General features: G+C 42.3%; 1 protein-coding gene across 1 annotated transcript in view; it reads left to right on the top strand.

Moving 5' to 3' along the window:
• Positions 1-24,816, top strand: part of C1_1H1orf141 (chromosome 1_1 C1orf141 homolog) — a 268,263-nt gene that overhangs the window by 64,257 nt on the left and 179,190 nt on the right. The window contains exon 2 of the mRNA XM_086936240.1: positions 20,971-21,057. Within this exon, the coding sequence (XP_086792366.1) occupies positions 20,983-21,057 (75 nt within the window). The 5' untranslated portion in view covers positions 20,971-20,982. The remainder of the gene's footprint in view (positions 1-20,970; positions 21,058-24,816) is intronic.

Below are 24,816 nucleotides of genomic sequence, written 5' to 3'. Positions count from 1 at the left end.
TAGATCGTCCTCTTTGTTTAAAATGACCCTCCCTCGCTTTAAGCGAACCAGACTAGGATGCCAGTCCATTACAGTAGTGGCAGCCCGAGCATGGAATGCCCTTCCCCTTCACTTGCGCTCCACACAGTGTGTAGCCCAGTTTAAGAGAAATCTGAAAACCTATCTTTTTAGGAGTGTGACATAAGCTGACTCTTGTTTGTTTCTCCTCTGTTCTTTCCCATCGCGCCAGGATACTCCCAAGTAACAGAGCGCGTTATAAAATGATTTATACATTTACATACATGGCGGAAATTTTTCTGCTCAGTTTTGATCGAAGATTCCTCTATCTGCACGACCCTATGCTGTGATTCTTCCACATCTTGAGTTACCGTGTTCATTTTGCTATTAACTTCCAATAGGTAATTTTGAGTTTTTGTATTGTCCTCCTTGAGTTGCAAGAAATATTGTTGTGCTTCTTGCCGTTGTACGGTCAGCATATTTAAGCTTAAGGCCATAGAGGGGGTCTCACCCGATGGTACATCAGGGGGTAGTACCTCCTACGACCTGTCTTTCCCAAAATGACCATTTTCCTTGACCGTAGCAGACATGACAGCGAGGTCACTAGGATTGAGAGCCCTTTCATTAGTACCTTCTCTGACATTACTATCTTCTTGGGTGTTCTTTCTCCCCATGGAGTTATCTAAGATTGGTTGACTTAAAGGTTCAGACAAGTTTGCATTGTCCCAATCTGGGTCAGCTTGTATTGGAGTTGGTAACCCCATGGAGCTGTTTCCTGACAGTCATAAAGCCATTGATTTTACCCCTCCTTTGGCTTGGATCCACTTACGTAGAGGGCTATGGTCGATAAAAGGTTTGCCCCTAGTGTTAGCAAAGGTTATAGCTGAGGAGAGAGTAGAAGGATTGGTATTTTTCTTGTTTTTTAGTTTATTTTTAGCCTTCCCTCTTCCTTTTTTCCGAGACACGGTTTTCCACTCATCCTGTGAAAGGCCCACCCCATTGTTTTCTTCTTCATCGACCAGTTCCTCGTATTCGTCATTAGATTCCATTAGTTTATCATTAGATCCCTCTGTACAGTCTTCAGAAAATCCCTTAGCTTCATGAACTTGAGCTATAAAGAGCACTTCTGTTTCCTGGGTGGCCAGAGTTTCACGGTTAATCTGAATAGATAAATTATTAATTTCGGCACCGCTTACATCTGGCTCCATGTCCGTAATCAATATTGTTTCCGTACCCTCAGAGACTGGAACCTGTACCTGTGACTGAATTTTATCCTTTCCTTAATGGTTGATCTCTTTGTCTGTTTCAAATTGTTCATCTAATAACTCTGCTGCCTCTGCGACCGTATCACCGCCAGTAATAGTATCATCATATTCAATATTCTCAGTATTGTTCTTAGTATTGTTCATCATTTTGTTATTTGTTTCCTTGTTTGTTCACGCAATTGCATAATTGTTTGCGTGATTAACTGTAACAGCAGGATTTATAATTACATTAGCTCCCTTTGCTTTAGTTAAGTTATTTTTTTAGCAACAGTAAGCATAATAGGCCGCTGTGGCTGTAGCTTACCAGTCATTAGTACAGCCTTATCCTGTTTTCCTATAACGAGCAGTTTCTGCGGGCCAATTCCAGTTTCGATTCCAGCTCCTGTTCCTTCCCGAGGGGCTTGGCTGGTGTCTTTTGTTTTTCTGCCTCCAGTCTCTTCTCTCCCGCGGCATTGCTGACCGCTGTGGCTCCCAGAACACCGCTTTCCTCGGCGGTTGATGCACCCTTTGTGGTCCTGGTGCTACACGGTTGATTCTTCGGGGCCATATTCTTGAAAGAAATCAATTTGTCAACTAAGCAATTAGGCGTCGAATGCCCCCCCCCCCGGGCATCGGAGTTGGAGGCACTTGTCGTGCACCCCCCTCGAAGTATTGAGCCGCCTCCCGGACCTGCAGAGCCCAGCCAAGACAGCAGCGTCCAGCGAGCCCAGCGAGCACAGCCTGCCTCCGCCCACAGCTCGCGGCTACCGCGACCTCTTGCAATCAGAAGCCACATCTGTTTCTCCGCCTTCGGCAGTCACCCCTTCACTTTCGAGAGTAATGTCAGGTAAGTTTGTAGCAAGTTTGTAGCAATACAGAAGCGCTTTTCTGCTTTTCCGTTTTTGAAATAAAGTGTCCTTTAGCTCAAATGTTCAAATGTTTGATTAAAGCCGTCTCTCTATCCGTCATTTGTGAAGTAGTGAGAGCAGTGTCTTCAGGCTACACCAAGCGGCGTCTTCAATCCGCCATCTTCGTTTTCCTCTCTAATTCTTTCCCCGCTCGCAGCTCTTTCAATGTTGTATCATAGTGACAGACCTGGGGTGTAGTGTTTCCCATTTATAGTCTTTTAATCTCTGACCAGATTGGTGGGAAGGAGTATCACAGGACCAACTGTGATAGCTGAGGTGGTAGATGACCAGCTCCATATTTAGCAGATAAAGAGCCTCAGGCTGGGGGGCAGATAAAAGCCTTAGTTTTATTCTTGCCCACTAAAAGGCCTCGATTGATTGTCTAATGCCATATGCTCTTGTTTTGGAATAAGTAGGGGATTTGTTACCTCCAGATAGCTACTGAATTGATCCACCACAACTTTTATCATCTGAATTTTACCACCAAACACAGGGAAAAATATATGTTTATCTAGTATAAGAATTGCTAGTTTTGGTCACCAGTGATTCCAGATTGTCTTCCACGATCTTTCTCATGCCTCCGTTTACTGGTGCATCAAAATATTTAAATTGCTCGGGAGCTTATGGAAACCATGACCTTTCCAGTGTGACAGACTGTGCCTTGCTACGTTCAGTTGTGCTGTGAGCAATCAGCCCGTTTTTTCTACCTGGTCATGATGTCACCATTTTAATCAAGATAGGACATATTCCTCGTTTGGTGTGAATAAATCATTTACTTGAACTTTTCCGCTTCCAAAATTTGCAGTGTTGTGGGAGTTTGGCGTATCCCTGATCTCTCTTTTCAGGTGAGAGGCTTCTGTATAGTTTCTACGTTTTACTAGAGCAAGGTCCTTCTTCATCTGTCACCTCAGTGTGAATGTCCTTTAACACGGTCTCAAGGGGAGTCTGTATTGGCAAAGTAGCCCACTTAAAAAACTGAGATGTACATTTGGGGCAAAATTAGAAGAGGACATAAAAGTGGCAGAAATAAAGTACAGGGTGCCTCCATCACACTGCCTTTTAGGAGACGTTATCTAACTAAAGGGTTAGTTGTGCTTCTTAGATACAAACAAAGCAGAACTATCACTACTGAGGTTAAAAAACCTCACCTACAAAGCAGAACTATCACTACTGTGGTTAAAAACCCTCACATACTCAAAGGAAATAAGGGGGGGGGGCACAGCTAGGTCGCCTACATCGAATTAAAGAAGAACAGGGATTCATGAGGGAAATATTGCTAGATAATGGTGAATGAGTCATCAGAGGAAGGGAAACCTAAAGCCTTCTGCGACTATTATGCCAAACTTTACACAGCGGAACACTCTGCAGAGTCATTACAGGAAGAATAGTTGAGGTCCTGTAGCATCACCTGGGGCCAATTGCACCTGAACAGGCAATTGACCCAGAGGACCCGATCTCAGAGGCGGAAATTAAAGCAGCCATCATCTCTTTAAAAATGAAAAAACTACCAAGCCTTGATGACTATTCGGAAGGGAGGTATATATAAAGTTTTCACAGGACTACTAATTCCCATTGTAGCAAGCCTTTATAATTAATTTCACTTCCCACATTGGCTGAAGCCATTATATCTTGAATACAAAAGCAAGGGAAGGATCCTGAGAAGTGCTCATTCGATAGACCTATAGTACTTCTGAACATTGATGTGAAGATTGTCATGAAGCTTTTGGCATAACATCTAACATCTAAAAAAATAATTAAATATCTCCTACACCCAGAGCAGTCAGGATTTTTAAAACACTTGCACAAGACAATATTAGATGAGTATCTTCAGGATGTGCCAAAACAGGTAAATGTAATCATTCTTTTTGTGGAGAAAATTCCAATTTATTGATAATTAATATTAATACATTGGAATTTTCTCCACATAAAGAATTATTACATTTACTTGTTCTGGCACATCCTGAAGTTCTGTACCATTAATGGAAAAGGGGTCTCCCATTGCCAAGAACTAGTAACCCACACCACATATGCATTATTAATGCAGGATTGCTAAGGATCTGGACCCATTACCCCTCCCCTTTCTCTGACCAATATTAGAAGGGTAGTCCACCTAGGCAAAAAAGCAAAAAATTAAGCAAAACCAGCAATTGTAGTGGCACGAGTTGTAGAAAAAGCATTTAACCGGGTGGACTGGTAATCCCTTGTGTGGATGCTTAGGGAGAATGGTATGGGTACAATTTTTATAGAAATGGCCATGGTGCCAAAGACAAGAGTAATACTTAATAGGGGGGATTCACCGGACCATTCAGATTGAAGAGGGGCACTCATCAGTATTGTCCACAGTCCCCACGCCTCTTCACTCTTAATATTGAACCATTAGCCAACCACACAAGAGAAAATGGGGAGATATTGGGCATACAGTTTGGACAAGATGATCATATTCTTCACTGACAATGTGCTTCTGATATTGGCAGAGCTGGTGGGGTGACACCCTAGATGACAGACATACCTACAATTATTTTAGAAGCTCATTGGCTTTAAACCTAATACCTCCAAATTGGAGAAAGCAGAAAGTAGATGAAATTAAAGAACGCACTGGTTTTCAATGGCCCTCGAAATGCATTACATATATTGCGATAAAGTTAAATTTGGAGGTATCTGATTTATATAAAGCTAATCTCATTCTTCCTTAACTGGGACACTGAGCGATCTCAGATAATGGGCAAATGTACTTGTATCATAGCAGAGTAAAAATTAACGCTATTAAAAAGGAATATTCTTCCCAGATTGTTATATCTCTTTAAAGCTTTCTTTTCAAGATTTTTACCAATCTTAATGGTATGATCTTGAAATGCATATGGGCAGGTGGGAGACCAAGACTAGCTCACAAAGTACTGCATAGATCTAGGGAGAGAGGCATGCTACCTCTTCTGGATCCGCAGCTCTACTATGGAGCACAGAGCGGCGCAGTGGCTGGTAACAGCAGATTGGAGTTTTCAAGAATCAGAAAAAATATGGGTACACATGGTCAGGGCTGTTGCTGGTCCATCATTGTGGGTACTGATATGGAGGATGAGATAGGATAAACTGTGCAATGCACATCCCAGCACACCTACGAACACTACTCTTGTAGTATTGGATAATATGAATAAGCAATGAGGATTGACTATTTATTCTTCACCATACACCCCTGTTCGCAACTCCTCCTTTACTCCAGTGCTGCTGCTGGGTGCATTTGATGCCTGGTGGGATGGCAGTTACCGCATGGTGAGAAATATGTTTCATAAAAGAAACTTAAAATCTTTTTTCTGATTGTAAGAGGAAATTTTATGTGATTGAGAAAGAAAGACTGCGTTACGCACAGATATGACATTAGGTCCCACAGCCTTCCATTAGAGCAGCAAGCACAAGAGAGTCTGCCCTTATGGAGTAATTTACACTGAGGGCAACTGGAGCTAAAGGTATTATTTCTGCACTCTACCAGCTCAAACTAGATGAAACCTTTTTATATCAAGATAATTAGGACACCAGTGGGTCAGATCAGTACGATCTCGTATGCTGATGACGCTCAGCTTATCCTAGTACTGGATAGGGAGCTGCCCGGAGCAGAAGAAAACCTTAAAAACTGCCTCGCAGCCACTTTTGACTGGATGAGGAATAATGATCTTAAGTGTAACTCGGGTAAAACCGAAATTCTGCCATTCGGGCAGAAAAACTTGTTTTCACCCAAACGATGGTGGCCGGAAGATGCAGAAGCCCCCCCAAATACCATTGCTGCTGCCCGCAACCTGGGCATCAAGTTTGACGACTCCCTCTCATTTAAGCAACAGGCCGTGACCATGGCTGGCACCTGTTTTAACATCATTAGAGGTCTCAGAAAATTCTTTGACCTCCTGCCACTGGATGCCAGGAAAACGGTGGCGGTTGCACTGATAACATCTAGGCTGGACTACTGCAAGAATCTGTATGTGGGAGCTAATCAATCCGTGCTTCACAGACTGCAGATGGTCCAGCACGCATCCGTACACCTTGTCCTCGGCTGGCCAAGGAAGTCGTCCGCCTCGGCCGCGCTCAAAGCTCATCCGGTTTAAACTGCTGGTAATCACCTTCAGAGCCTTCCACTCGCAAGGGCCTAAACATCTTGCGAATGGTTTCAGGCGCTATGTACCTTCACGGGTCCTTAGGCCATCAAACCTGAACCTACTGGTAGTGCCCACATATAAGCTCTCGACCAAGGGAGGAAAATCCCTTGTAGTCATGGGATCCAGGGCTTGGAACAAGCTTCCTCCAAAATTGCGACAATTCACCACTGAGAGCCAATTCAGGAAAGTGCTGAAAACATGGATCTATACACTCACTGATACAGCTTGCAAATTCTTAGTATAAGCCCGTAGGACTTCGGAACTCCATCTGTTAGCGGCCTGATCCATCTGGCTACGATACACAGCGCCAAGATGCTCCTTGGGGTGATAGCCGCGCTATAAAAATGTGACATTACATTACATCACATTACATTACAAGAGAGCTTACATACACAAAATGATTGCAGTTCTCGATAAGCCTCTCCTAAACCAACGCACAATTTTTATTGTGTTAACTTTGATTTTTCCTGAAAATCTTTTTGAAGAAGATGTGTATATGTTTGCCCGTTCTCACACAACACCTTACAGTGCATACCCTTTCCTTGTGGAAGTCGCTGTTAATTTCTCTTTGCTTACCTCAGAATAGTTTGACATTTCACCATTTCCGGGACACGCCATATATATTTTTTCCGCTTGAAATAAGAACGGCGTTTCACCAGTGGATGAGGTCGGGGACCCAGATTCAGGATTACAACATTAGATTGCTGACTACTAGAACACACCGCTTTAGCAACCTGTGCTTTGTTTAGAATTACCAACACTTCGCTATGCGTCTTTATGAGCAATGTGGGGTGGCGCCTTATCCCGCGATATTAATTATCGCCACCGGGTAGCTTTACAAGCTATCCTTTCAGGTTGTTTATACATGGCACACTTATCACCTAGCGACTTAGCTCCTGCGCGCAACTACAAGACGCACTATCCCTTCAAGTACATGCATGTGGGATGTCAATTTGAAAGACAGTGAGCCTGCAGTCATTAATAATTTTATTATGCAGACATTATATCCTGCGATCATCTGGCATAGAAAGTCTAGATTCTGTACATCAGCCTTGATATCATCTTTCTGCTCTAGAGTAAAAAATATCCCCAGTCGATTGGGTCCAGGCATAATGGCGAATCAGCAATTTATCTCTTCGTCAGGATCTGGATCAACCCCCATTACAATAGAGACGTGGAGATCCTCCTGACACTTCTTCCCCCTCCAATTGAATGACTAGGTCAGTACTGTTTTTTAGCTTAATACTTGGGAATGCTCCTAATAACTTAAGCCCATTTGACATTTGCATGTTTTGCCTCTATAGAGAAAGATAGTCCAGGGACCCCAAGCCATATTTTATTCCAATATATGAATCCTGTAGGCACCTACGGCTAATCAGCCTTGTGTATCCGAGGGGTTGGTAAGTAGACCGGTATATATTAGCATTGTCCCTTCTCTAGTCTCTCTAGATCAGAGGTCTTCAAACTTTTGGATGCCGAGACCCCCCTGTCAACATTTTCAAGCGTAAGGACCCCCTCCTGACAAAAATTTCTAAACCTCTAGGTTATGAGGAAGGTGAGGACCAAATTATGCGACAGGCTTGACTAAATTGTGTGAGTAGAAAATGTAAATAATGTTCTGTGATGCTGCGTATTTTGGGGTAGCATTGCTTTATTATTTAGATTTTTTTTAAACACAATAATACTGTGGAAAGATTTCACCCCATCAGTACCAGTTTATAACCAAAATACAGCAATTAACATCAGAAAGATGTCTAGTCAACCTCTGTGAAGGGCCTCCCAATCCGCTGGAATACACGCTGCCACATTAGAAGCTCACCTGGCCATGGCCGGGAGCAGCAAGGGTGCATTCAGACCGTGGTGGTATTGTGCAGAGTTAAGCAGTTTACCCATGCCCCTTTCCTCTCACCCCCTTCCTTCCATCCCTCTCTTCTCTCCTCTCCCAGCCCCGGATCCCTCTCACATTGCAGGCAGATGGTTATTAGCCCCAGGACTCCTTTTGGTAACAGTAGCGCACTACAAATGTAAATAATAGGCAGAAGCAGGGGATCCACTAGACCCGAACTTCGGGAGGGGGGGGTTAACACTCCCAGCCAGGGCTTGTCCAAGCACTGGTCGCACACGGTGCAACAGTCTTTCCACCTTCTCCATGAATTCCCTCACTACCACTCACCAACAATACACCTCATCTCTCTATAGCACCTGTCTGACAAACATTTCATTTTATTATAGCGCTACTCATAGTTTACTCTCACTCAGTTCTGTGATGTGCATGGTACATCATCTTTGTATCAGGCACTTTAACCTTCTGCACTGTGTGGGTGACAAGAGTGCCCATGTGACTGCACGGTGAGCAATGCAACAGTGTGAGAGTAGGGTAAAAGGAGTGACTGCAGAGTGAGTGAGGTGACCATATGAATTTGGGTTCGGCTGTAAGTGCAGAGTGGGACGAATTAGTGCATGGTTAGTGATGGCATTGTTTTAGTGAGCAGTAAGGGGGGGACAGGTGAGTGAAGTGTCACATGAGTGCAGGGTGAGAAGTGTGCTCGTGTGACTGCAGGGTGAGGTACAGAGTGAACAATGCAAGCAAATTTTTAGGGCAGAGTGATCACTGTGAGAGCAGGGTGAGCGGGTGAATGTTGTGAGTGCATGGTGATCAGTGGGAGTGCATTGTGATCACTGTGAGTACATTATGATCACTGAGTGCAGGGTGAGTGAGTGGGTGAATGTTGTGAGTGCATGGTGATCAGTGTGAGTGCATGGTGATCAGTGTGAGTGCATGGTGAACGCTATGAGTGCATTGTAATCACTGGGAGTGCATTGTGATCACTGGGAGTGCAGGGTGAAAGTGAAGGTGAGAATGAGAAGTGAGTAGTCAGAAAGCAGGGTGCATTCCCAAAAACTTGAAGCGTAGGGTTTCAGATATAAGTTAAACTATTGCTATAATGGCATTAATCAGGTTTCGAGGGTGGAGGAAATAAATAATGTGCTGATCCTGCAACAAACGTCCAGACTAATGATTAGGGTTACCAGCTCATTATTTTGATGGCCCAGAAATAAGCAGTCACCTACAGCTGTATTTTTTGCACTTATCTGTGAATACTTAGAACAGCAAATATACATAGAAAGCACTTGTAATTGTGTTCTAGGGAAGCCTCAATGATCCATGACTAAGAGAATAAAGAAAGAAAAGTCACATAACTAATTAATACATACTTTTTTATTTATAACTCAATTTAGTGTCAAGCAGGTCTCTGCAGGATCTTTAAACAACACATAGCAGGCATGTTTCTTTTGGCTATCCAACTTTATATTTCTTTTCATTAAATGCATTCTCACACTACAGCATTAAGTGTAAATAAAAATACAAATGTAAGGAATAGGCAGAGTGGGGGCCCAGGGGGTACTGGAACCATAAAAAAACTAAGCTTTGGCAATCAGTTAACAAAGGCATGTAAATATGCTAATGGTCTTTAAAGACCTGTGAAAAACTCGGGCGGAGATAAGTCTCCAGACACTGCCCAGCCGAGGCCCCAGGAGTGCGAGCTGCACTGCAGCAGCCCGGGCTGAGACACAGGATGGGGGAGGAGGGGGGCTGAAGCTCTGGAGGCCAGGGCAGAAGTGACACTGTGAAGACGCGACCCCCTTTGCATCGCTCCACGGCCCCCCTGCGGGTCGCGCCCCACAGTTTGAAGACCCCTGCTCTAGATGGACACCGAATGTATTTGTTGCTTCCTTTCTTCCCCACCAAACTGTAGCCAATCATAGAAGTACTACCGCAAGTCTAATCTTTAAACTGAACGATTTCATCCTCTACTTAGTTGGAGTCCAACATTCTAATTTATAGCCCTCATTTTTCAAGGTAATATTGACTGGTCCGTTGACATTTTGGCACTGTGGGTAATTATGACAGATAAATGTACTTTTGTTCTCGTACATAAATGTACCTTTGGCCTTACATAGGAACATTTATTGAATCACTACCATCTACAGAGACATCTATTTTCCTCCTTGCCATTTTTGCAACTGCATCAATCTCTAGAGGTATCCCATTTTCACTTAAGGTCACCTTTGCTATCCTACCTTCACATTTACAATACATTGCGTCAGAGGCTTGGTGAGTGCACTCTGCACCTTTTATCTAGTATGTGAAATGAGCAATGCAGATTTTTTTCATCTTTCCTTTTTAGCATGCTTTCTTACTTTCTTTCTACTGTGGATACTCTAGAGACTTTTTATTTACCACTCTGGCATCCTATTCTAGATTTCTTGTGATACTGCAAAGTAACCACAACACTATATAGTCATTACTAGGATGTTCACTTTGGGTACAAGGTTTTGAGGTACGTTCTGCAGCCTTTTCTTAGTGGACACAACTCCTCCACTTGCTTTTTAGATCTTAGACAGCAAGATTTTATCAAATATAAAAAAAGACTGTCTATATCAATTTAATTCCCTTTTAATTAACTTATTTGCTGAACTAATAGAAAGCTTTTATCCGACTTGTTCTTAAACTCTACAGTCTTCTACGATGTGCTGTTTTATATACTTTAGTAATGCTTTTATGATACTTGCATATCGAAATAAAGCTATCAACCAACCAACCAACCAAATATAATTACAGGTTAAAACATATAGGCTATTGTTTGTTGTCCTTCATTCCATCTAGCTCACACTGTGAATGATTTCTGACGAAGGCCTTGCCGAAACACGCATACAGATTTACAACATTAGATTGAGTAAAAAATATCCCCCAGGCGATTGGGTCCAGGCCTAAAGGAGAATCAGCAATTTATCTCTTCATCGGGATATGGATCAACCCCCATTACAATAGAGACGTGGAGATCCTCCGGATGCTTCTTCTCCCTCCTATTGAATGACTAGGGAAAGATAGTCCAGGGACCCCCAGCCATATTTTATTCCAATATATGAATCCTTTAGACACCTACGGCTAACCAGCCTTATGTATCCGAGGGGTTGCCAATCATAGAAGTTCTACCGTATGTCTACTCCTTGAACTGAACTATTTCATCCTCTACTTAGTTGGAGTCCAACATTCTAATTTACAGCCCTCATTTTTCAAGGAAAGTTTATTGGATCACTCCCATCTACCAAGAACATCTATTTTCCTTCTCCCAATTTTTTCAACCGCATCAATCTCTAGAGCTCACACTGTGACAGATTCCTGATGAAGGCCTTGCCGTAACGCACGTAGTGTCAAAGTACCACCAGCTTCACTACAATATTCGGCTATCTGTATTGCATATCATGTGTAAATAGTAATCATTTTTTATCAACTGTCATTATTTAGATGTTTCAAAATATGGAATAGGGATAAAAAACTGACTTTATTGTGGAGGAGTGTGGCTCAATGGTTAGAGCGGCAGACCCTGATGCAGAGTTCTGGCCAGGGACCAGGGTCCAATTCCCGCCTTAGCGGGTCTAGGGATCAATTTGCTCGGACCTGACAATTCTCGCCTCAGTGCCTATTCTAATTATGAGCCCCACGCTGCAACTCTGGGCAATAGCTTGCTTAATCTCCACACCGGCCCCAACAGCGCTAGGATGCCTGGCATTGCCCAGGAGTGGACACTTCACAGGGAAAGCCCGGAAGGGTTCCACAGCGGTATTAGTAATAGCGCCAGGAAACAGCTTGGTGGCAGTGCGCTCTACAAATACCTTGACATTTACATTTACATTGTTTTTCCAATGCCTAAATATAAATTGATATGTATGTATTCACTGTGATTCTGGAAAACACATTACAACTGTTTTGTGTATACCCTTGTATAATCCTGCTTTTTTATACATAAAAAATGAAAGAAAAAATAATGTTTTATAAATATTAAATATAAGATAAAATAAACATTCAAAAACATTTATGTGTATCGATATGCATATTTATTTGTGCACATGCTTTTATGGGATTTATGTTCTAGATTTTTCAGCCTGTGTTTAGTGTACCACTGCCCTGTCCAGGCCATTTTCTTCCCTAATTATATTTTCCCTGTTATGGACAAGTTTATCTTGTAAACAGGGGCCCCTATACTTCCAAAGTTTTAGTTTGACATTTTGTACATCTCTAACTCACGCCTAGCTCTGTTCTAACCTTTTGGGCCTGGTGACGAACCAGCTCTGGAACAGAATCTGATTTTGAGTTTACTGAGCAAGGGCAATGAACTGGTAGTTGATTATTGGATATTGTGCGCACAACAAAAGCGTTCTTTTTGTATGTCCTGGGCTATGGAATGACCTTCTGGGTAACTCTGCCTTACTCTTGCCCTATACTACTTCAGGAAGGATCACACAAACCATCTCTTTTTTATTTTGCTTCTACTCAAGGTTTAACTACCCCCTCGCGTGGCTACTGGGCAATCCAAGAAGTACGCTCGCCCCATCGTATAAGAACATGCACAAATGAATTTCTTACTCTCACATTTGTAACATATTTACAGCTCAGGGAGATTGAAAAAATGCAGTATGACGTGCAGTATGAAAAAGTATTTATTAATATAAATATGCTCAATACATGCAAACCCTGATGCCTCATGTTACTAACTTCCCTAACTCTGGTTCTGGATGCATTGTGCATGGTGAGTCGAAGCATGAACATGAACTTGCTGTGAATGGCAAAGGCGATCTCAATATGTGTTTTACCGTGAATTCTCTACATCTTTCAAAGTACTCTATTACATTTGCTAAGAAATCCAGGGATTAAGCTGGTAGAATTCTGAGTTGAGTAGTTAGTGACTTTTATTTGGGTGAGGAAATAAAACAAGATTTCAGATATAAATGCTTAACATTCATTTAGTCAACTGTGGTTTTGGCCTCTCAATGTTTAATTCATTTCATAAAGGATTGGTTTTGGAGGGTGGTTTTGACCACATAGAAACAAACACTGAATGTGTTATCTGAAATAACAAGACAGACTTCTGAAAAGCAGGATTTGAGTCGAGTGACACTATTTATTTAAAGAACTAAAAAATGATTGTCAAAGACACATCACTAATCAAAAATTATACCAAACAATCTAACGAGTAACAAGTCTCAAAGACACATCACTGATCAAGAGCAAAAACATGTAGTCTTAGCAAGTTTAAAATCAAGGCAATTCAAAGAGAGAGTGAAAGAGGGAGAAATTGAATATCAAAGTACAATGAAGAAATATAGCCTTATCAAACGCTAAATAAATGAATCAAAAATCTAGCTCGAAGAACTTCACTGTGCAAAACAATGTGTTAGGTGATCAACGAGTAAGTTAGTGAGTAGCCCTTTTATACACCTTTAATGAGGAATCGTTGACCGCAAAGTATAACTTTAGCAGTTGTTTGACCGAAGAAAAGAGCTAAGGTGGCCAAGAAGAGAAAGCATCTTTCTGAAGATTATGCACTTGCTAAAAAGCAGAAGTCTGGGTTTGACAGCCCATGGTGCTGATGTAAGCTAGAGGCATGGCAGTGTCGAGGACAAACACGGGGGCTGTAAAAAGGCCCTAAAAGTAAAAGAAAATTGAAAGAGATTAGTAAGAACCCTAAACATACATGGGATTATGTAATAAATCTTTGGGTAGTGCAGAAGTGGAGAAGTGGAGATTAGTTGTTCATCACTTTTTGAAACTGATGATTCTGGTAGTGAGGATGACCATCAGGTGAAAGAGAAAATGGAGAGATTTAAGGACACTGACATGGAGGTAATTAAGGATCCTGCTATGGATTCAATATGTGACGCTTTTCTGGTCAGGCACCCTCTTTCTCCAGAGTGGTCGCCTCTGGAGCATGTTGCAAATTACAGGCATTCATGGATAAGAAAATAAATCCCTAAAGTAGTAAGGTTCAGGAGATTGGAGTGTCCTTGACAATCCGTGGAGGATAAGGTAATGGAAACCTCAGAGCTGGATCCAAAATATTGGCATTTACAGGGAAAGGGGGACCTGATCCCCGGAAGGGTTTGGATAAGGGTTTACGTTTGTGCCAAGATCGGCTTCTGGATGTTTCCTGGCCATTGACGAAGAGTTATGATTTAGTAGAGGAGGCACATATGAACAAAGAAAATGTAGACACAGACGAAATGCGTCAGTGGGTCCAACGGGCAATTTGCCTGCTGGTCACTGCAAATACTGCTTTATCTGTGGAGCGGAGAAAGAGCATTCTGCTAAAAAGTGACCAAAAGCTTGTTGATTTGGCCAAAAATAAGGCTGGGCCAGCTGCAAAAGGTTTTCTCCTTGGAGACGACTTTATTAAGTCAATGTCAAAATTTGTGGGGACATATTCTTCAATACAAAAGTCCCAGCAAGGTATTAATAGGGTCTTCAATGACCTTGTTTTTGGTTCGGCTGGAGATCAAGAGGTCGATTTCCTGGCCAAGGACAGGGAATTACAATATCTTCTCTTTCCTGAGGATATGCCCTCTCACCAGGACAAGGCACATGGAAGTCCTCTGGCTTCTACCCTCAGAGACAGCTAGTTAGGGGTTGTGGAGGACAGAGTGATCGCCAGTTCAGATGAAAAGGTAAGATCAGGACTTACTTCTATCCCCGTAAAGTTGGGCTGCAGACTTGCCCAATTTTACAACAATTAGTTTCGGGTAACAAGGGATCTTTGAATTTTGGAGATGGTGCAGTGTTATTGCATCAAATTCATAGAGGAGCCAGTTCAGAGTTGGGTGCCTGGTGTGGTACAATTCAGTATGGAACAAGAAAAACTTGTAGACAAAGAAGTATTGGAGCTGAAAGAGAAAGGAGTGATTGTGGAGAGTGTGGCAAGAAAGAAGGGTTTTTGTAAGCAATATTTTCTTAGTAGAGGAAAAGGACAAAGGGATGAGACTTGTAATAAATTTGCGAAGTCTCAATTATTGGGTGGTGTACCATCATTTCAAGATGGAAGGGATGCACATGTTGGGAGACATCCTACAAACAGGAGACTGACTGACTTGATTAGATTTTAAGGATGCATTTCTGACGGTTCCAGTTTGGGGACCACATCAGAAGTATCTCATGGTCAGGTGGGGAGGCAAGACCTGTAAATTTGTATGTCTTCTATTTAGTCTTTTCTTGGCCCATTGGTGTTTTGCGAAGATATTAAGAACAGTTGGGCATATTATCTAGTGAGATTTTTTTTATCGCTTGCAATTATCGCATGCTATCACTGTATTAACAACGCATAGCACAATGGCAATAATTTCCAGGCGATAGCGGTCATTTCCCTGGAAAATCTCTGGTTTTCCAGCGATGTTCCATGGAAAACGTTGATAACCTTGCTGATACGACCCTGTGGTCGTATCAGCATAATCCACCCCCCTTGTTAAGTATGGGTAAGTCTGAATTTTTGCAGACGTTAGTTTTTGGAGAAAACCGCAGTTTTCGCCAAAGACTAACGTCTGCAAAAATGAGTGGGCCTCATTGTAAATATTGCAATGTACATTTCACAATATTTTACAGGGTAGTCCGTCAGGAGTATGCCCAGTGACACCCAGTGATTCCCACTTTGCATCTCATTAGAGATGTGAAGTTAGGCGTACTGGAAATGGGCGCTAAGTCAAGAAAACATGCGTGTCCTTGATGATATTGCGATAAAATTATTACCGCTTTTCTCCCGAAAACAGACGCTAAAGCGGCAATAATGTTATCGCCAGCTCTTGTTCATATGCCCCAGTATTGTCATTTCTGAGAGAAAGAGGGGTGAGACTAATAATGTTCTTAGACAACATTTTGATCATGGATTAGAGCATATGTCTTGTTTTAGAGTATACAGGATGACAATCAGTACTTAGAGGCTTTGAGTTTTGTGATCAACAGACAGAATTCTTGTTTAGAAACAAAGCAAGAGAGTTTTTGGTTTTTCTAGTGAACACTGTAGAAGGGGTGTTAAAACTTCCAAAGGAAAAGTTAAAAAAAGATAAGGAAGGAATTCAAGAGGACGTTATTGCAAGTTCATATTTCTTCGACAATGTTAGCTCATGTGGTTAGTCTTTTATCGTCAACGATACAGGCTATTTTTCCTGGACCATTAAATTATCGGGCGGGCTTTACAGAGGTTAAAGGGTATGCATCTAAGAGGTGACTTGAGGTATTCACAGATGGTTGTTCTAATGGAAGAACCAAATGAGGAATTGAAATGGTGGTTGAAGAACATGGAAGCTTGGAATGGGAGAGCAATTTTTGGGGACAATCCAGAGTTAGTAATAGAGTCTAGATGCAAGCTTAGATGGCTGAGGTGCACGGTGTGGTGCTGTTTCAACAGGTGGTCATTGGACGGACGAGGAGAAGAAGATGCATATAAATTGTCTGACAGGATAATTTGAGATAAAATGTTTTGCACAGAACGAAGTTAAGTGTTCAGTGCTGTTACGCATGGGCAATGTGTCGGCCGTGCAATATGTGAACACATTTGGGGGACTGAGGTCAAAGAATTGAGTGGATTTCGCGAAGGTGTTTTGGGAGTACCGTCTGAAAAGGAGACTATGTGTACAAGCAGAGCAATATAGTGGCAGATTGGTTTTCACAGAACTACAGGGACTCAAGCGTTTGGATGTTGGGTAGAACAGTGTTCTTGCACTTTGGGGTCCATTTGGTGTGGACCTATTTGCCAACAGGCTGAAGGCTCAGGTGACAAGGTTATTTAGTTGGCGTCCGGATCTAAAGACAGCCGGGATAGAAGCTTTTCGGCAGATTTGAAAGGGTCTCAGTCCATATGCGTTCCCATCATTTTCTATGATTGCTCGGGTAACCATGATGGCTTGGGGGGTGGAAGGAGACAACAGTGGAGATTTCTCCACTTTGGAGGGCACAGGTATGATATCCAGTTCTGTTGGGAATGTGCGTGGATTTTCCCATTCTGTTGCTGTGGTTTCTGAAACTCTTGAGGGGCCCTGCAGGAGAGGTGCACAATTTAGTTATTTTAGAGCAGATGGGATTGGTGGCTTGGAAATTTTCAGGAGAGTATGGGAGGTTCCAGGCCTTTCCTGAGCAACTTCGGATCTCATTAGAGAATCCTGGGCTCCAGGAAACAAGTACAATATATAGATTGGCTTGGCAAAAATGAGTTTGCTGGTGCTTGGAAAGGGATTTTGATCCAGTGTCAGTGTCCACGGTGGAAGTGTTACATTATATGTCAGAAAGATTTGAAGAAGGTTTGATTTATTGGGTAGTAAATATGTATAGATCAGCTACTGCGGCAGGTCATGAGCTGGTTAACGGACTATCGGTAGGACAGGATGTAGTGGTGCATAGACGTATGCGTGGCATAGAACTGCGAAGCCCCCTGTGTCTATATATAAATCGGATTGGCATGTTTCAAAGGTGTTGGCGTTTTTGCTAAAATGGGAGGTAAATGACTGGTCTATGAGAGATTTGTTGTTGAAAGTGACATTTTTGTTGTGTTTGGTTTCATTTTGGAGGGTGTCAGATGTGACAGTTCTTGATGTATCCAGCAGAGTTTTCACACTAGGGTGTGTGTTTTTATGTAATAAAAAAATTAAGACTATTTCAATTTCAATTTCAATTTTTATCCATAATTTGTTTGATGACAAAGGGGAATTGTGTGTTGAGATGTGCGAAGGAATATGTGATGAGATCCGCGGAGGTAAGATCATGTGTGGTGAATCAGTTGCTTATTTAAGGCAGTATTGTCACCAATGCCTGCATGATCGGTGCGAGAAGTGATGTTCAGAGCAGGTGTAGACGTGAATATGTGTGGAGCTCACTCAGTGGGGGGGCAGCTGTGTCCATGACGTACATGATGGGAGGATCTTTGCAAGATATTCTACGTTGTGCAGACTGGTCGAATTATATGACTTTTCGAAGATTTTATTTTAAACCACTAGAGAATATGGCAAGTTGTTTGTTGTAATGCTTTAAACTTGCATAATGTTAGCCATAAAATGTAGCTTTTCCACATCCTGGTGGGCAGAACATCTGGATTTTATTAAAGACACCAGGGCTAATATTACCCCTCCTGTAAACCTAACCCTGGTTAATTGTGGTTTTCCTAATATATAGGATCAATGTTCATGTTTTTTGGAGATGGAGTAAGTTCAAATTCTAGGACTTTTTAAAAGACTGATGTAGAGTTAAATACAGTTGGTTCATGGAAAAGGCTGTATGTTCCTGGTTCTGAGCTTTTATCAAAGTCAGAATTCTAAGATCTATATTCTTTAAAGGAGCTGCTGGTGTAGTGGTAATAAAGGATTAATGCATAATATAAGCCTGCATGTTTTAAATAAAATCCAGATTTTCTGTCCACCAGGCTGTGGAAATTCTACATTGTTATGTGTTTCTTAGATTTAAGAAGGCATTAAAAAGAAAAGAGGATTTTGGTTCTTCAAGCCTGCATTTTGTGTTCCAAACAGTATTGTCTGTGTTATCAGGGGAAATGCCAGAGGTGCTAAGATTGTTTAATGTTGTGAAAGATAACTTGCTAACTGTCGGTAGGATATGTTTGCCTTTTTTCCTGGTTCTCATGTGAAGGAAAAAGTGCCTATCTAAATACTACTAAGGAAGTGGTCTATCAATTTGTTAACATCAAGTACTACCGATGTGGTACCTTATATGCAATAATATGTCTGAGGTCAAATTAGATCTGGGCCAGGCAGTTGAGCAGACATTTATACTTAGGACATCTTCGACTCCAGTATATTTGGAAAAGGTTGGATTACTGAACCCTAATCTATCTTGCTCCTCTTTGTAGATGGTTACATCACTGAGTGAAATTTTAAGCACTTTTTGGCTTGTGTATTTGATAGAGGTAATCCAATATTGGGGTTGGCAACATATGTAATTCCAGTGTGTATCTTTGAAATCAAGTTTGTGGTTATATATGAGATTCATGTTGACTAAAAGCTTTTGTTGCAGCAAATGAAAGTGAATTTTCCACTAACAATTGCTGACTGGTTATAAAGAAGAACTCCTCTCTCGAAGTATAAAAACATCGTATTTGCTAGTAATGATCCTAGGGACTCTACGACAGGATCTGCAATGAGTTTGAAAGATGTACAGATAACAATGGGCCCGATGTATAAAAAGCCATGTTGCAATGCAGTTGTTTCTTCACACCAATCTGGTTTTCATGATGTACTAATCAGTCCCATCACAAAATGTGAATTTGCAGTTCACAAATCCTCTTGCCTAACAAATATTAACTAGGAAGGAGGTATTCTGTGACACCATGCAAATACCTAAAAATGGAGGAACTGAGGCTTTCAAGGGATTGCATACCTCCATCTGTGTTTTGTCATTCCCTGCATGAAAACATTTAGGGCCATATGTATCAAGCAAAATTGCATTCGCAAACTCCGAAATTCACAGAATTTCGACGTTTGCGAATGCAATTTTGCCAAATGGTATGTATTAAGGCAAAATAAGGAATCGCAAAATTTGCGATTCCTTATTTTGCGATTGCATTTAAGGAATCACAAATTTTGCGAATCCTTAAATGCAATGTCAGAAGCATCAAAAAAGTGCAATTTGGCCTTAAGGAATCGCAAAATACCACCAACTTCAAGTTGGTGGTAATTTGCGATTTCTTTGAAAAATGCACTTTTTTGCATTTTTCAAAGTGCAATGTGAAGCACATATATGCCCTTAGGGCATGTATGTGCGCCACATGTGCACCCATGCTTATTTCAGGGGTGCACAAGGTGTCCTTTTGACACCCCTGCACCCTTAAAATTGCATTCTCAATTTGCGATTCGCTAATTGTTAATCGCAAATTGAGAATGTCTTCCCAGTCATTCCTATGGGCCTGTAGGCCCATAAGAATGAATGGGGAGGTATTCCTTAATTGCGAATCGCAGTTTGCGATTAACAATTAAGGAATATGTAGGATTCGCAAAATTTATTGCAAATCCTACATACATAGTATTTTGCGATTCTCAAATAGCGATTCGCATAAAATCGCTATTTGAGAATCGCAAAATGACTTTTTGATACATATGGCCCTTAATTTTTAAAAAACAGCCCAATCCCCATAATGCAACAAACACTGCTTTCAATATTATTTTCATCCCGGGAAGACATCGGAGGAGCATGGAGTGGTCCCATGAACCAATATCTGTTCCCCTAACTTTAACCCGGCCCCTGAGGTCATCCTCAATGATTCCCAAAAGAGAAGCAGTTTCACAGCGACAACTTCCCATATCTCCCTAACTCAAGGTTCGGTAACAGACCAATAGTATGTGACTGCAATTGTGGTTGTAAAGAGGAGGAGGACACCTCATCCACGCCCATTCTCTGTGCAGTTTGAAAGGGATCACAAATGTTACTTCGTACGTTGGAAAAGTTTTTCTGACTTACAGAGCATCATGTCATGATGTGGCATTTAATAATTTAATTTTAATAAGCTTTTAAATGTTTTGGGGATATTTGATGATGCATGTGCATTCAATTACAACAATATGTACCTTCGGGTGGTTTTTCCCATTGTATGACGTTTCATGACATTTTGTATTAAATACATATGTGTAGTTTTTGGAGTCAATTCTGGGATGTAGAAAATATTATCTTACTTATCACTTATATTACAAAGTTAGTATCAAATAAATGTTTTGGCAAGTAATTCGAAAACTGTGAATCAAAAGGCGACTGTTTTCCCATAGAAAAATAAAGTGAAAACTACCTATTTTCTACACCAACATATATTTAGTAAGATAGATAAAAAATAGAATTAACCTATATTTTTCTCTGAATAGGAAACACTGAAAATGACGCAGAGGTTGCTTTCGGAATTTGCAGTTTTTGACAAGTACTCGCAGTCAATATTGACTAAACATTCACAGGTTGGTAACATCTTAGATCGAAATAAAATCGAATTAATTTAATATGTAAATATTAAGATAAATAATATGTTTTGTTGCAGATTTATCTTTAAAGTTATAGTGAATTATTAATTATTTTTCTTCGTCTCCAAATCAACAACATATTTTAGGATCTCAAAATCTTCTTTGAATAAGTCAGTGCAGAGGATGGAGGGTTGCATAGGGTATGTCGCTGTCTTGGTTTCAGAAAGATCCATTTCATGAAACACCTGATTAAAGACAAGAAGGACTACATGAGCCCACAGAACTCTCATGAGTATTGCTGAAGGTAGCAGCTCTCGTGAAAGCGTATAAGTTCATCGCAGTCCATAGGATCCTTGCAAAGAAAGAGTGATACATAGTTATTACAGCCAGGATTTTGTGTCGCAATCCTGTTATCTGTTCTTCTGTGAAGTTCATTAAAGATGTCTTTGAGCCTGAAAAGAATCTTGCAGGTAATAGACTTGCACTTGTTCTTTTCACATGAAGTCAACCTTAGGTATTACAAAGTCTATGGCACTTGCTTGTTTCACAAGAGTCATCCATTAGCCTCACAAAAGTGTTGCATATTTGTTAGTTTCACCAAGAGTTATTCATAGGGTTATGAACTCTGTTGCACTACATAAGGAATTACCAGTGTAGGTTATGAACTGTTTGTGAACTTCGATGGAAGTGTTTTAGCACAGCAGTATTGTGGTATGCTATGTTGACAATGAAAATACAAAAAACATATCTTACCCTAATAGAACTGCACATGCACTACTAATGAATGCTTTTCATGTTAAGTTTATCCACTTGTAACACGTTTTATTGGATTTTGAGAACAAGTACAACATACCTTAGACTCAGTACGTAAATCCTAGCATCCTGGTTGCACATCCTTATCCAGAGGCACATCCTTATCCAGAGCCTGTCACCCTCCCCACCCAACATCCTGTCATACAACACACTAGGCTCGACCACAACATTTTTTTTTTTTGGAAAACCTTTATTGTGCCTTCACAGTTTACACAGCTTGTTGCCTACAACCCAATTGGGCCGGCCGCTATATAATTTATTTATTTATTTACAAGCTTATATAGCGCTGGAATCGATTCCATCAGGAATATCTCTGCGCTTTTGGGCCAGTCAACAAATACAGAAAAGAACACTAATAGGGATTAGATCTCATTTTTAAATAGGACAGTTTTGAGAAGTTTTCTAAACAGTATGTGAGAGGGGCAGATCCTGAGATGTAAGGTGAGTCGATTCCATAGATTAGGTCCAGCTACGGACAGTGCTCTGCCTCCGTGTCTGGTCTTTTTGACACGAGGAACCACCAGTTGGTGGCTTGTGCTGGATCTAAGTGGCCTGGACGGGATGTAGGGAATGAATTTCTGTCGCAGGTAGGTAGGGCCTTGTCCATTTATGTTTTTATGTCTTATACAGCAAATTTTAAATTTAACTCGCTGTCGTATGGAGAGCCAGTGGAGTTTTTGTAAAAGAGGTTTGGATGCTGTTCTTGGAGGGGCATTCAGAACCAGGCGCGCCGCTGTGTTCTGGACTACCTGAAGTCTGGCCAACACTCCCTCGTTGGCAGATAGGAGCAGGCCGTTGCAGTAGTCAATACGACTTAGAACCAGGGCTTGCACTAAGGTCTTCCTAAACGTGTCAGGCAGCAGAGGGAAAATTTTTCGCAGCATGCTGATGACATGAAAACATGAACCTGCAACAGTGTTAGTGTGTTGCTTTAATGACAAATCCTGATCGAGGCGGATCCCCAGGTTTTTCACGACCTGTTTGGGTTCTGGGACCACACCAAGATCAGAAGGCCACCAGTCTGGAGCCCATAGAAGCTTGGCTTCGCCAAATAGCATGAGTTCTGTTTTGCTAACGTTGCACTGCAGATAATTAGTGGACATCCACTGTGCAACGGCCTTCATACCAGCAGAAAAGGAGTTTTTTATTTCAGTAGTGAGAGTTTCAAAAGGGAAGAGGAGCTGCGTGTCATCCGCGTAGGATACGGGGATGAACCCAAATCTTCGCATCACTCTTGCCAGGGGAGCCACATAGATGTTGAAGAGTGTTGGGCTCAAACAGGAGCCCTGTGGCACCCCTTTTGAAATCTCCACCTCTGCTGAGCGGTGAGCACCCATGGTGACAGTCTGGGTGCGCTCAGAAAAAGCGAAACGTCAAAGCGAAATGTCAAAGAAAAACGATCTTTACAATACAGTTGTGCCGGTAGTCGTCGAAATCATGAGGGAAAGATCGGTAAACAAGTGGTGATGGCAAAATGCAAATGGTCCATGCTTAGAGTACGAGGTTTTCCATTTTCTGTTTTATACCTAAGAAAAGAACATTCAAAACTTCGGGAAGTTACAGTACAATCAGTGAAATAAGCTTATTGCCAGTTAGATATGAGTTTAGTCCTGAGTTAGGGCCAACCCTATGCCGCCCTCTATGCTAGGTAGAGTGTGAGCAAACCACCCTCATCCCTCCAGCCCTCCCCGGTGTATCCCCCCGCATCACTCAGTCCTACTCAGCCCAACCCGTCTTCCTCGTCTGAGTCTAGTGGGTCCTCCTCAGGTAGTGGATCACAGATGTCGCCCCGGTATGTGTTCCATGGGGACCACACTTTGTTCCACTTGGCCGGACACGCCCTGTTCAAGTAAACTGCGCGTTCCGTGACCATGGCCCTGTCCATATTTACGCACCATTGTGAGGCCGTCGGGGGGTCCGCCACCCCCCAGCGCTGCGCGATGTCTCTCTTGGCCATCATCATCCCTAATGTTACCCAGAGGCGGCCATGCCGGGACAAGTCTGTTGGTTCCCACACATTGAGGAGGCAACGCCGCAGTTCCGGGAGCACCGAAACCTCCAACACCTGTGACACAGTGCGCATGACCTGACGCCAGTAGGAGTGTATAACTGAGCACTCCCAGAATGTGTGGAAAAGTGTGCCCTCCTCCCCGCAGCCTCGCAAGCAGAAAGGGTCAGGGGCTCGTTGTATGCGGTGAAGCAATGTCCTGGTGTAATATGTTCTATGTAGAACTTTGAGTTGGATGAGCCTCATTTTTGACGATATTCCCGCTTCCTTAGGGGACGCCAGTGCCTCGTTCCATTCATGTTCATCCATCTCGCCCACTTCCTGCTCCCATTTCTCCTTAAGAGGCACTAGCGGGTCCGGGGAATTGTTAAGGAGTTTTCGGTAGGTGAGGGAGGTGGCTTTTTCTACCATGTAATCCGTCAGAAGGCGATCCTCTAGCGGGGAGGACTCGGGGAGAGTCGATCCCGCCGGAACAGCCGCCAGTAATGCATGACGGATTTGGACATATCGGTAGGTTTCGTGTGGCCCTAGGTCATAGAGTTCTTTCAGGCGGGCAAAAGTAATGACTCCCCCATGTTCCCACATGTCCCCCACCGTTGAGATGCCGATAACGTCCCAGCGGGAGAACCCCTTACTGGTTCGAAGGTTGCCTAGGGCTCGTGAGTCCCAGAGTGGAGTGAGTTTAGTGAGTGTGTCTTTCCACCCTAGTGCAGCGGTGGCTGCGTGCCAGGTGGCCACTGTGAGCCTAGTGGGGCCCTTCAGCGATCTGAGTTTCCGTCTATCATAAAGCGGGGCCAGTAGGCCACTGGTACCCAGTTGGGCCCTGTCCGCCTGGAATGCCGGGTCCGATTGCGATGCATGCAGCCACTGATTGATCGGTCTGAGCTGTGCCGCCCAGTAGTAGAGATATAGGTTGGGAAGTGCGATGCCGCCCT

This window comes from Lissotriton vulgaris, chromosome 1_1, assembly GCF_964263255.1.
Source record: "Lissotriton vulgaris chromosome 1_1, aLisVul1.2, whole genome shotgun sequence".
Lineage (NCBI taxonomy): Eukaryota > Metazoa > Chordata > Amphibia > Caudata > Salamandridae > Lissotriton > Lissotriton vulgaris.
The sequence above is the reverse complement of the archived record's forward strand: the minus strand, read 5'-3'. Positions and strand labels throughout refer to the sequence as shown.